The sequence below is a fragment of the Callorhinus ursinus genome, unplaced genomic scaffold (assembly GCF_003265705.2).
Source record: "Callorhinus ursinus isolate GAN/ISIS: 27379988/994484 unplaced genomic scaffold, GSC_fseal_2.0 scaffold19, whole genome shotgun sequence".
NCBI classification, from domain to species: domain Eukaryota; kingdom Metazoa; phylum Chordata; class Mammalia; order Carnivora; family Otariidae; genus Callorhinus; species Callorhinus ursinus.
This window is the reverse complement of record NW_027397081.1, coordinates 22,105,056-22,118,789: the sequence shown is the minus strand read 5'-3', so window position 1 is coordinate 22,118,789 and position 13,734 is coordinate 22,105,056. Positions and strand designations below refer to the sequence as shown.

Below are 13,734 nucleotides of genomic sequence, written 5' to 3'. Positions count from 1 at the left end.
TTCCATTTTAGGAAAAATAGTTTAATGTTAGGTTTCAAACCTCTTTTCTAGATGAGGTCCCATTCTCCGTGGAACCCCCATCCCACTGCTCTTCCCAAGCCCGCTGGGAGGTAGCAGCCCCTCTCTGGAGGGCACCCACCGGCTCCAGACGCCCCTGCCCTCCTGGGAGGCCTGCTCTGGGTCTAGGCTGTAGTGGACACAGCACTTCTGTGTTTTTATCGAAAGTGGGCAGAACACTGTATTTTGCCCCCTTTTCCGATGCCATGGGACCAGCCCGCGGCACATTCCTACCCTTTAATTAAATAGCCCATTAAATAAGCTCCCGGCGCTGGTGGAGAGGGGGTGCCACGGCACAAACCCTGTGCCTCAGGCGGCCTCCTACCACCCCAGGGCCTCCACCCTGACCAAATACGGCCGCCGCGAGAGCTGCCAGGGGCAGGGCCCCGTCTCAGGCCCGGCCAGTACCAGGACCCCTCTGCACACAGAGGAGGGAGAGTCCAAGCGGGTCATGCTGGCACCAGGCACCCCCACAGCCATGGATGGGGCCGCTCGGGTGGCAGAGCGGGCGGACTGACGGGTACAGCTCCTGCCCGAGTCAGAAGAATGTGAGGTTCTTGACTGCTCCCACCTCCAGCATCCGCTTGATGGCCAGGGCCTCCTGGGAGACATTGTGGCCTGACCCCTGTGGAGACAGCCAAGGAAGCAAACTGAGGGACTCCCAGGGACCTCCCCGGCCCAAGAAGGTCTCTCTGGTGCTCCCCACAGCCCCGCCCTTCTGGGGGCTCCCTTCCCTGGGCTGGCTCCCAGAAGGAAGACAGGACCTGTGTGGCCAGAGGGACAGCGGACTCAGGCTGGGAGCCCAGGGGTCTGGATTCCACCCTCCGAGTGACCTCACCACAGGCTGCCTCTGGGTCCCTGGCACCACTCTCACTTACCCAGTGTCCCCAGCTCCGCCCCAGCCAGCTCAGGAGCAGGGGCCGCTTACCGCCATGGACTTGAGTGTGATCTGTTCGTAGTAGTGAATGGTCTGCTTCCTGTTATGGGCATCTGGGTAGCCAAAGCCGGCGATGTGCACCAGGTCGCAGAGGTGGAGGGCCAGTGTGATGGCCAACAGGCCGGTGGTGGGCTTCTGAGGGGACAAGGGGTGGGGAAGGTATTAGGCCAGCAATTTGCAACAGACTTTTTTTTTTTTTTAAGATTTTATTTATGAATTTGACAGCGAGAGAAACAGCGAGCGAGGGAACACAAGCAGGGGGAGTGGGAGAGGGAGAAGCCGACTTCCCGCGGAGCAGGGAGCCCAATGCGGGGCTCAATCCCAGGACCCTGGGACCAGGACCTGAGCCGAAGGCAGACACCCAGTGACTGAGCCACCCAGGCACCCCTGCAACAGACTTTCTTTTCCACGGAAATGTTCTTCATCTGGGCCGTCTACACCGCAGTCATGAGCCACGTGCGGCTACCGGGCATGGGAGTGGGGCTGGAACTAAATCTTTCACTTTATTTAATTTTATACTTAATTAACTTAATTGACTTAAATTTAAATAGCCCCAGGTAGCTCAGGGCTACCAGACTGGGTAGGATAGCCCAACACAGCTCAGGGAGGGTTTGGGCCTTGAGGCATGATGACAGCAATCAGGATGACAATAATGACAATGGTAATCATCATCATCATCTATTACCTCTTGAGCACTGTGTGCCAGACCCTATGTTAAGTATTTTACCCCGTATAATACGGGAGTGCATCCGATCTTCACAAAAACACTTTCAGGTAGACACTATCACGGGCCCCGTTTGACAGATAGGGAAACAGGCCTACGACTCTTTGCTCAAGGAATGTAAAGGTTCTGCTCTCTGCTTTGAAAAACTTCCCCTCTTTCAGAAAACCTGGGGGCTCTCTCACTCGTGGGCTGTGTGCCTCTTTATGAGGGTGGGCTCTCCCCTTCCGTAAAGTGGGGATAGCAATACTGTTCCCACCCACCATATGGGCTGCTATGGGGGCAGGGGGAGACATACTTTCTTCATTCCTAATTCAGCCACCCGATAACTCTAATCTCACAGACCTTGCCTTCCTCAGCTTCAACAACCTGCCTTCCTGACTGCTTCGGCCTGCCCACTCCCATTTAGGAGCCGCTCCCTGGACCTCGTCGGCCCACGTTTTTCCCAGTGTCCCTTCTGAGCTCTTCTGTCATTTCATCTGTCCCTTCCTGCCGGGGCCTTCTGTTTCCCTCCTGTTTCTTTGACCACCACTAAGTTATCTTATCCAGTCCACACCTTTGCCGAACCACATTTCCATGGCCTGCTAGACAGCTCTGCCTGGTCACGGGCTCCTGAAACCTGCCAGACTCCCCTCTCCCCCTGTATTCCCTATACTAGTTAAGCACGTTACCACCCAGCCAGCTGTCTAAACTGGAAACCAAGAATTGTGATAAATCTCTCAACTTCACCTGTAAAATAAATGGTGTAGCGGGAGATCCCTAAGAATGACCCTTGAGTGCACGTGGAACCTACAAATCTGAGACCTAGTACATTACAGTCTGTTGCCCAACAGGTGCCATTGGCCATAAGATAGAGAGATCATCCTGGTGGGCTTGACCTAATTATCTGAGCTTTTGCAACTGGGTCTAGAGGTCGGTCATGGAGGAAGTCAGGGGTGGGAAGCCCAAGAAGGATTTATCATGCGGTTGCTGGCTGGAAGGTGGAGGGGGCTGTATTGCAAGAAACCCACAGCATCTCCAAGAGCTGAGGGTATCAAAGCTAAAAGCCAGCAAAGGAAACGGGACCTCAGTCCTGGAACCACAAAGAACTGAATCTCTCTGACAAGAAGGACCCTGGAAGCGTGTCCCCCTGCCCCAACCCCACTCCAGCCTCCAGATAAGAACTCAGCCATGCCCTGCTGGACTTCTGACTGCCAGAACTATGAGTCCATCCATAGGTATTGCTTTAAGCCACTCAACTGTGGTGATTTGTTAGGCAGGCAGCAATGGGAAACCGCTACATCAGGGGCATCCCTTCCTTTTCCCCTCCCACGGCCAGAAGCTGGGTTCTGGTCCTTCCCCCTCGGCCACACACCCCATCAGGGGCATAAAATGCCTCCTTTCTGCTCCCCTCAACTTCACTTGTGCTAGAACTCAGTGCTAGAGGAGCTGGTTGGTCTTGCCAAAAGGAAATACCTTTTCCCCAAGTCTCTGCCTGATGGGGCCCATGACCCCTCAAAGGCCCAACTCCAAGACCACCTCCTCTGCGTGGGTGGGGGGCCTCCCAGCCAGCCCCACACAGAGGTCTGCCCCTCCTCCCAGCTCCTACAGCATTTGGAACAACTCTCTACTGGGGCATTCTGCCACTCCATGTTGCAACCTGTATGTTTATTCTGCTAGACTGAGCGTCCTTAGGGCAAGGTGCATGTCTTACTCTCCAAGCATGCAAATGTGGGGCCTGGGACTGAGCAGCCACAAAAGGACACATTCAACATATGATGCTGAATCACAGTAGATATTCAGTGAAGAATAAGATTCTTGATGCAAAATTTGGCAAATACAGTGAGCATCCACTGTGTACCAATCTCTGCAATAGGCATGTTACATAATTATGTTTTTAAATTCTACAAGGGCCTTAAAAGGTCAGTACTAATACCATCCCTACCATACAGATAAGAAAAAACATGGCTCCAAGTGGCCGATCTGCCCAAGGCTACAGCGTAAGCAGGACAGCCGGGTCCTGGCTATGTTTACTAGTTACCTCTGACAACTATCCCACACAGCCTCTCTGGGGGCTCAAAAGGCACGTGTGGAAGACCTTGGAAAGGTACGAGCTGGTGGCTAAAGCCCACCAGCTGAAACAGAAACCATAGCTTGCAAAACTGTACCATGACTCCCAAAACTGACGCATCACACCAAAGCAGAACACACAAGAGAAACTGAAGCTCGAGCTCCTTTTAACTCATTCTAATCTGTTCCAAGATAAGATCACACATAAAGTGACCTACTAGGCAACTGCAGAAACCCCAGTCATTCAAAAGCCAGGCCACAGACTGTTCCAGCAACTCCCTGGTTCATAAATTCTGACCGCACCTGCCAGAGCCTCTAACTCCAGCCCCAAGCCCTATAAAAACCCTCCCCCAACTTCCTGCTTCTCAGATGCCCCCACAGTTCTCAAAATTACGCACTCTCCCCTCCCGCAGCCAACTAAACCAGACTGAATACCAGGGTGTGCAGCAAGGTGTGGTCAGGAAGCTGTCCCAGGTGCTGTTCAAATGCAAAGTGCCATCTCAGTTGTTACTTCCCCCTCTCCTGGGGTCCTCCAGGGCTTCCCAAGCCTCTAGAAACGTCCCACCCCAGAAACTAGGAACTCCCCTGCCCGCGGCCCACCATCACCTGCACCTGCTTAATCTTGCGAGGCTGTTGCATCGGCAGGCTCAGCAGTTTGTCAGCTGCAATCTCCATGAAGAAAGGGTTGAGAATCCGAATCTGCCTGGGGTTGACGTCCCAGATGAGGGGAGGCTGCTTCCAGAAGCCCTTCCGCACCTGCAGGGCACAGGATTGGAAGGGAGAGATGAGGGTGTGCGAAGACCTGTTTCTCAAGTCCAGCCTGGTGGTCCTGAGCCAGCAGATGGGGTCCACGTGATGGCGGAGGCCCCCAGGAATGCAGGGTGGCGGGGGAGGTGGAGCTAGGCCCGCACCCAAGAAGGGAAGGGCGACCAGAGAGGAGTGGGGAGAGAGAGGCGGGAGGGCCCTGCCCGGGGTGCAGGGGGGTGGGCAGGTGACATGCTGTGTAGAGCATGGGGTCCGACTACTGCCCACTTCCAAAGATATTCAAGCAGGTGGAAGGGGCTTAAGTGTGGGGCTGTGTAAACACTTGGCGAAAATGCTAGATGGGATCGTTCAGCAACTGACTGGATGAGAGAAAGACGCAGTGGACACCACCCGGAAGGACAGATCTCCTGTTCTAACCCAGCCCCCGTCTGGAAATGCTACTGACCAGCTCCTCTGCTCCCACGTTCCTCACCGGCAAAGACATATTCTGGCAGTTTCCCTGGCCCAGGCAGCCTCAAGCTTGGGGCGCCACCCGACTCCCACAGGCTGTCGGCCCTGGTTGCTTCAGCGGCGGCTTCTCAGAAGCCCCACAGAACACGGAGTTCACGCCTTCCCCTTGTGGGCTCTTTAGGACCACAGGGCAGACATTGTGGAGCGTGAGGTCCTGAGACAGGCAGGGTCCCATCCCTGAGGCCGGACCCCTCCCCTCCCCATGTCCCCACCCACCCTCTTCTTATCACTCAGGATGGTCTCAATCCAGTGGAAGTCCATTGCCTTGAAAGCTACCAGGACGAGGAGTGTGTCTGGGTTGTTCTCCACTTTGGGGTTGAAGTGGGCTGACTCGGGGTAGAAGAGACGCATGGTGGTCTTGGAGCCCACGTCCCCCTCGTAGCCGGCCACTGGCGCGTTGTTCAATCTGAAAGGCGGGTAGGAGGATGTCCGTCACCCAGAGCCCCACGGGCCAGTCGACAGTCACTCCCAAACAGAAGGGATGATGGCCGGTCCTACAGACCTGATGACCACGTCGTACTTGTTGATGGCGTCTCCCAGGGAGCTGTTGCGCAGCCGGTGCCCGTTCCCCACCACCACGCAGCGGCGACACTTGAGGCTGCCGTGGGGAGAGGGGGATCAGCCCCAGGGGTGATCCCTGCTCCTGCCCCACTTAACTCCTGCTCTGGGTCTGCCCTCGGGCCTGGCCCCGGATTCCCTCCCAGGCCGCCTCAGCCCCCGATCCCCCAGGGCCCAGGCATCTCCAAGGAGTCCTGCTTACGGTCCTGCAGACTCCACAGCCCTGGGCTTTAAGGCGAGAGGGGACTGAGCAGAGCAGGGAAGACGGCGGAGGGGAGGAGGGAGGGCTCCCGGTGGGGACCAATAAGAAAGCCCGTTTCAAAGCCCCCTCTCCTGGTGCCCAGGCCCGCCTGTTGCCACGGCAATACCCTGCCTGCTCCAGACGGCACCTGGATGCCCAGGCTCAGTTGCCGTGGACACTGGCGCCCCTGCCTCCCCAGGAGACAGGCAGGCTGGGAAGGAGGGTCAAATTGGCCGCAGGGGAGCAGAGATAGGAAGGCTCACTGGGAGTTGCTGGCCCATGACTGTCGTGTAGGGGCAGGAGGGAGAGGGCGCTCAGCCTCAGGGCAGGACTGTCTCCTCACCTCTGGATGCTCTCTGGAATGGAGTAGCTGGTGATGGCTAGAACCCGGAGAAGCAGGTCTTCTACAAAAAGACGCAGATTGGGAGGGGCCCCATGACAACAGCTAGCTTTCCAAAGGCTGCCAACTTTCCCTCCGCTGCTCCTCAGAGCCTCCACTGCCCCCGCTCCTCCCCTGACCCCCACATCGGAGCCTGGCTCAGAACGTGGGTACTGGGACCGCGGGCCGCAAAGAACAAGAAGCAGTGTGGCCGAGGGGAGCCCACCACCCCCCTTCACCTGGCCGCTCTTACCACTCCCTTTGGTCCCGTAGGGCAGCTCATAGGCAGACGGCGTCTTGACCCAGAAATAATCCTTCAGCTGCAGGAAGATGGGCTGATCTCGGGAGTAGCTGCACAGAGGTGAGAGCAGGGCGGGGATGAGAAAGGGATTCATCTTCAGAGAAAGACAAGTATCATATGATCTCCCTGACAGGAGGAATTTAAGAAACAAGACAGAGGATCATAGGGGAAGGGAGGAAAAAATGAAACAAGATGAAACTAGAGACAGGGCGCCTGGGTGGCTCAGTCGTTAAGCGGCTGCCTTGGGCTCAGGTCATGATCCCAGGGTCCTGGGATCGAGCCCCGCGTCGGGCTCCCTGCTCAGTGGGGAGCCTGCTTCTCCCTCTCCCACTCCCCCTGCTTGTGTTCCCTCTCTCGCTGCGTCTCTCTCTGTCAAATAAATAAATAAAATCATTAAAAAAAAAAAAGATGAAACCAGAGAGGGAGACAAACCATAAGAGACTCTTAATCTCAGGAAACAAACTGAGGGTTGCTGGAGTGGTGGGGGGTGGGAGGGATGGGGTGGCTGGGTGATGGACACTGGGGAGGGTATGTGCTATGGTGAGTACTGTGAATTGTCTAAGACTGCTGAATCACAGATCTGTACCTCTGAAACAAATACATTATATGTTAATAAAAAAAAAAGAAGATAGTAGGAGGGGAAAAATGAAAGGGAGGAAATCAGAGGGGGAGACGAACCATGAGAGACGATGGACTCTGAGAAACAAACTGAGGGCTCTAGAGGGGAGGGGGGTGGGGGGATGGGTCAGCCTGGTGATGGGTATTAAGGAGGGCACGTACTGAATGAGGCACTGGGTGTTATACGCAAACAATGAATCATGGAACACTACGTCAAAAACTCATGATGTGGGGCGCCTGGGTGGCTCAGATGGTTAAGCGTCTGCCTTTAGCTCAGGTCATGATCCCAGGGTCCTGGGATCGAGCCCCGCATCAGGCTCCTGGCTCAGCGGGGAGCCTGCTTCTCCCTCTGCCTCTGCCTCTCCCCCTGCTCATGCTCTCTCTCTCTCTAACTCTGTGTCTCAAATGACTAAATAAAATCTTAAAAAATAAATAAATAAATAAATAAACCAAAAACTAATGATGTACCGTCTGGTGACTAACATAACATAGTAAGATAGAATTGATAAAAAAAGTAAAGTAAAATAAAAAAATTAAAAAAAAAAAAAAGAAAGGGATTAATCTTGAAGAAGCCAGAATCAGAGTCGGGTCAGGCCCCTGACTAACAGTATATATATCATATATAATATATAATGTAATTATATAATATTTAATAATATAGTAATATATCATATATATTATGTATTTACATATAATATATATTATATATTTATATAAGATATATGCTATATATTTTAAATATATAATAATACATATTTATAACATATAATAAAATAACAAAATATATAGTATGTATATCTAATATAGAATAACATTATATATAATAAATATATTACTTATACGAAATAATATTTAATAATACAATACTTTGGGCCCTTGCAACCTCCCACTCAATATATAAATTATATTTATATATTATATGATCTTATATATAATAATATAATATTACATATTGTATTATATTACACATACATATATATGTCCAAGGGCCTCTCCTCCCCTCACGGGCTCACCTAACCCATGTCCACTAATAAGTTTCCCTCCATCTAAGCCAGCACTGAGGTCCCCATCCTGTGAAACTCCCCATCCACCTCACCCCGTGCCCTGCCCCACCTCAGCCTCAAGTACTTACTTGCCAAACAGCTTAGAGGCCTTCCTCTCTGCCTCACCTTGGAAGCACGGCTCCTTCTTCTCTGGGATGGGAAAATAAAAACTGGAGACAGAAAAGGAGAGGAGGCAGGAGCTCCAGTCAGACCTCTCGGGGCCCAGGGGCCAGCATCCCAGGCAGCCTCAACCTTCTCCCATGACATGGGTCCCAAGGTCCCAGAGAGTGATGTGCAGGGTAGAATCACCTCAACCCGTTTGCTCTGAGACCACCTCATTGCAGATCCGGCCCTCCTTTCTCCTGAGCTCCCTGGGTGAGGACCCTGGGGAGACATCACAGACCCTACCCCAAACCCACTATCTAACCCTCCCGGAAGGATTTCATGCTAACAGCTGAAGGGAGGGGTCATACCCTGGTCCTCTGAACCCTCCTGGCCCCACTAGGTCCATCACCCCATGACCCTCCATCCCTGAGCCCATTCCTGAGAAGAACTGATGGAAGGACAAGGAAGCTGGACTCACAGCTCAATGTACCTGTCTTCTCGGGAGATGGAATACCACACCATGACGACCAGGACCAGAGCCAACATGGCCAGGAGCTTCCAGCCTGCAGGGCACATGCACAGAGGAGCTAGACAGAGACAGGCAGGGACAGCCCCAGTGCACCGACCCTGTTTTGGGCCCCTGCAACCTCCAACTCAAGCAGACCCGGCCCCTGGCTCTCGCTTGGCCAGAGTTTTCTAGCACCGGGGTTGGGCCTGTGTTTCTACTGTCCTTCAAGATGGAGAGAGGGCCCCTTGGCTATCTGCATGTGCCTCCAGAACCCCCAGGGGGTCGCAGGATGATGCTGAAGACTGCCTCTGGGGGCCCATCCTTCAGGGTGGGGGAGCCCTGGGACAACACTCACGGGACTTGCTGATCATGTTTCTCAGCGGGTAGCAGGGTTCCTGGGGAGAGCTGTCATCCCGGCTGCCTCGGGCCACCTAGGAGGTTAGGAGTCACAGGTGTGTGGTCAGTTCTGGAAACTTTCTACCTAGAGACTAGAGCAGGACACACCCATAGCCTGCCTGCCTTCCCTGCTCCAGAAGGCACAGAGCTGCTTCCAGGGTGGCCATCCAGAGAGCGGACATCCTCCTAATCCCTCAAAGACAGCATCAGGGGTCCGGGGTGGGGGAGGGCAAGGGAGCCCAAGGCCCACTCCTCAAACATGAGGTCCCACGCCAGACTGGCCTACTCCATCCAGCTTCCCTGGTGTGGTTTCTCTGTCCCCTTCCTCAGTCTGACCTGGGGAGGGCCAGCTCCAGGAGGCAGATGGGAACCTCAACCCACCTTTAACATGGAAGTGAACAGTACAAGGGTGTGATTTGTAGTTTATGCAGCTGAGGTTTATCTATTCTCTGCCATCCAAAGCAGTCCCTTAGTTCTGGCTCCCACCCACTTCTCCATTCTCAGTCTCCCACTACTCCAGCCAAACGCATCCACTCAGGCCAGGCACTGGGGGGAGGGTGGGCTGTGGGATGGTCCTCCAGTCCTTCTAGACTCTGGCCAGATGCAAACAGTGTCCAAGCCCTCATCATCCCAGCACTGGGGGAAGCTCCGCGAAGGCAAGTGTTTGAATGGGAGCGCAGGGAGGAGGGAGGGTCCAGTTGGTCAGAGGAGATGGGAGACCCTCCCGGGTAAGGGCGAAGCTGGCATGGCAAGGACAGGGCTCTGGAAGGGGTCAGCTTCTAAATGCACATAAGCAGAGGTCCCCACATGCAAACTCAGCCAGGGCCACGCTGCAGTCACGGGGGAAGGAATTTAGGCAGCTTGCACACAACACCAAGAGGTGTGGGACGCCAGGCACCATTTTTGTCATCCACGCACTGTTCCTCAGTCACCTGAATAAGAAGAGTTACCCTGGGCTGCTTCCTGAAAACACAGATTCGAGGGCTCCTCCCAGGGATTGCTAAATCAGACGGGGCGGAACCTGGGACAGGCATTTTCACAAACAGGTGATTTTTATGATCTTATGATTCTTATGATTCTCCTGGAAAGGGAGGGAAGCTCTAGTGTTTTCGCTCTCTCAGGGAGACCTGGAAAACCTCACATTATTTCTTCAGGGCAGGAGACAGCATCAGGATGAGAGCTGGTTTCTGTTAGAAATCATAACTCAATTATCCTGAACTTTGTCCTATGACGGAGTCAATGTTCTGCCCCCAGGCTCCGCTCTGAGTCCATAAACACCAAAGAATGAGAGTCTTGGGAGGGGGCGGGATGAGAGGTAGGGACCAAGCCAGACATCCTCAGGAGAGTCAGGAGCACCCATCCCCAAACCCCAGTAGGGATGGAGGATGACCCTATCCAGTAAAGAAAAGTTCTGGATTTGTAGTTAGAAGACACCAACGAAAGCCACGGTTTTAGTAACTTCCCTGGTCACTCCTCCGAAAGTGGTATGTCTTCTTCCATACCTACCTACAGCCACTGCCAATTCATCCCTTACCCCTGCACGGTCCAGAGCACTTTTCCTGTTCTATAGTGAGCTCAGTTACTTACTTGCTTGCTTTCTGTCTGTCTTCCCCACTGGAAGATGAGCTCTGTGAGGGTAGCAATGAGGTCTGTCTTGTTCCCAGCATCCAGCACACTGCCCAGCACACAGCCAGCGCTCAGGATGTACTGATGAATAGCACCTTGGGTTACCTTGGGAGTCACTTCTTCCTCTCTGACCCTCAGTTTCTTTGGTTGTAAAACTGGGAAGTTAGCCTAATAGATGCTTGCAGCTCAAAATATATTTATCAGATCAGCACCATGGGCATCACTAGGGACCTTATTAGAAATGCATAATCTCGGGGCGCGTGGGTGGCTCAGTCGGTTGAGCATCAGACTCTTGACTTCTGCTCAGGTCATGACTTCAGGGTCATGAGATGGAGCCCCGCGTCGGGCTCTGCACTCAGTGGGGAGTCTGCTTGGAGAGTCTCTCCCTCTATCCTCCAGAGCCGCCCCCCCCGCTCGTGCTCTCTCTTTCTCAAATGGATAAATAAATCTTAAAAAAAAAAAAGAAATGCATGATCTCAGGCCCCTCTATACTGACAAAATCAGGATCTGCATTTGAATAAGATCACCTGATGAATCATATGCACATTCAAGTCTGAGAAACACACTGGTTCAGGTGGATGTTTTTGACCTTGACTGAACAGGAGAATCGCCTGGGGTGCTAAAAAATTTTTAAAATAAGAAATAATTAGAGCGTCTGGGTCCCACACCTAGGAATTCTGACTTGATGTGTCTGGCCCAGCACCGGAATTTGCTCAAATACCTCAGGTGATTCTAACACGCCATCAGGGTTAAGAACCACTGAGGAGGATGAGGAGGGTTGGATGTCCGCATGATGGCCAAAGCAGGCTGCTCAAACCTTGATGTGTGCCTTCTGACTCAGTGGGCGAGGCTGGATACGAATTCTACCCAACTCCCAGGTGGTGCCCCGCCACTCGGCAGGGACCACACTCCGTGCTGCAAAGCTCCACACCAGGACCCTTCCAGCCCTAACACCTCCTGACTTTATGAACCACACCCTCTCTTCCCCTCCACTCTCTCAGTCTTCATGACCAGGATTCACTCCATTTCGCATCAGCTCCCTGTGTATTGGGAGGTCACAACACTGGTGACCCGACTGGCACAAGGCCAGCCCCTGAGGAGTTTAAAAACATACAGAGGCCTAGGTCCCATTCTCCAAGATTCTTATTTAATTGGTTAAAGGCAGGGGTCCAGGCTTTCGTAAGGGAAAAACAAAACAAAACAAAAACACCCCACCTCCCTTCCAGGAAGCCAGGATGGACACCACCACATAGAGGGAGCTCCACAGTAACTGAAGGACACAGACTCGGCCGCCCCCCCCAGGCCCCACCTGGGTGGAGGACACCTTTGGCAGTGGGAGTGAACAGAGCTGACTCATCCAGATCCCGAGCAACAAGTCAACTAGCGCTCTTTGACCTATTCCCCAGAAAGCCTGCCCGGGTATATCTTTGTTCCCAAGCGGTGCTGGTGTGTGTGCGAAGCAGACCGCCTAGGCTTAGAGCTTGCTCCAAGACCCCCAATCAGGGGTTTCACCAGCCCAGCCTCTCCCCTTGCTGGGCCAAGCCAAGGCCAGAGCTCAGCAGCCGCGGACATTCGGGGAGCCCGAGACTTGGGGCGACCCCCAGCCTTCCCCCAGCTGCTGGCTGCCCCACATTATTGACCAGGCCCCCGGGTGCAAAAGGCCACGGGCAAAGTCACAGGGGAGTACCCGGGCAGGAGAGCAGAGCTCCGCTCCACTCATGTCCCACCCGCAGCAGCGCCGGCCTGCCACCAACCGCCAGGGAGACCAGCTCACCCAACACACTAGGCCACGCTGATCCCGGGGCAGGGAGTCCGCGTGCTCTCAGGTGCTCTGCCAAATAGCACAGTGTCCCTCGCTGACCCGAGGCTGTGACACTGCCCCAGACCTCACTGAAGGGCCACACGCGGGGCATGGGGGGAAGAATTATGCCCCCCCATCCCCGTAAGCAACCACCACGCCTCATGCTGTACAAGACTCACAGCCTCACACACAGCAAGCACCCAGCAGCTACCTGCTGGAGCGAGAGGAACAGAACGCATATCCACCCAAGGGCACAGCATGATGCCAGGTCCCTCAGAGCCCTGGGGCCCATCAGAGGGATAAGGCTGAGTGTCCCTGAGCAGGGGCCTGGGAAGACCAATGCGGGCGGAAGCAGAGGCTCCGTTCTTATTGGTTCAGAGACCTTGAGTAAGTCATATAATCGATGTCACCGTCCCTTCGGTTCTGTAGGGAAAAATCTAGAGCTGCCTGCCCGCCCTGACTAGACTCAGACACCCCTCCCGTTCCCTCCTAATCCCTCCACCTGGACACCGACGCCCGGCTCCCCTCTCCAGTACCGTTCAATCAGGCATCCCCTTCCGCCCTGTCTCTTCCCACTCTCTTTGCTTCAGTCCTCTCAAATAAACAGACTTCAACCTCCCTCCTCCTCAGACAAAACAAAGGCCCTCTCTGCCTCTACGTCCTCCAGTCACCGCCACACGTCCACCCTTACCTCCGCTGGCCAGACCTCTGCATCTGTGCCACATCCACTCATGCCTTCACTGGACACCACCCCGGGCTCCCACCCCGATTTTCACACAGAAATAGCTCCTCTTCCTGAACCCACCAGTGGCCTCCTGTCTTTGATACCGTCCGCCGATGCCTCCTTCTTGGCTTCTGGGTCAGGACTCTCCCAGTTTCCCTCCTACCTTGGTGACTGTTCTGTCACTCCCTTTAAAGGCTGGCCTTCTCCAGGCATCTGTGCTTGAAACTTTGCCCTCCTGCCCGGTTTTGTGTGTTTATTTTTTTTTTATGTTATGTTAATCACCATACGTCATTAGTTTTTGATGTAGTGTTCCATCATTCATTGTTTGCATATAACCCCCAGTGCCCCATTTAATACATGCCCTCTTTAATACCCATCACCAGGCTGACCCATCC

The 13,734-nt window shown here is 53.8% G+C and overlaps 1 protein-coding gene across 7 annotated transcripts in view; it reads right to left on the bottom strand.

Moving 5' to 3' along the window:
• ST3GAL4 (ST3 beta-galactoside alpha-2,3-sialyltransferase 4) overlaps positions 1-13,734 on the bottom strand; it is a 33,311-nt gene continuing 19,577 nt past the window's right edge. For 3 of the 7 annotated variants that reach the window (XM_025893629.2, XM_025893630.2, XM_073903955.1), the window contains exons 2-11: positions 9,148-9,223; positions 8,763-8,847; positions 8,269-8,349; positions 6,471-6,568; positions 6,182-6,242; positions 5,542-5,637; positions 5,256-5,445; positions 4,371-4,520; positions 986-1,129; positions 1-682 (exon numbers count right to left, since the gene is read on the bottom strand). In XM_025893629.2, the coding sequence (XP_025749414.1) occupies positions 596-682; positions 986-1,129; positions 4,371-4,520; positions 5,256-5,445; positions 5,542-5,637; positions 6,182-6,242; positions 6,471-6,568; positions 8,269-8,349; positions 8,763-8,847; positions 9,148-9,163 (1,008 nt within the window). In that variant the 5' untranslated portion in view covers positions 9,164-9,223 and the 3' untranslated portion in view covers positions 1-595. The remainder of the gene's footprint in view (positions 683-985; positions 1,130-4,370; positions 4,521-5,255; positions 5,446-5,541; positions 5,638-6,181; positions 6,243-6,470; positions 6,569-8,268; positions 8,350-8,762; positions 8,848-9,147; positions 9,224-13,734) is intronic. The other 4 variants (XM_025893626.2, XM_025893625.2, XM_025893627.2 and 1 more) reach the window with 4 other exon arrangements.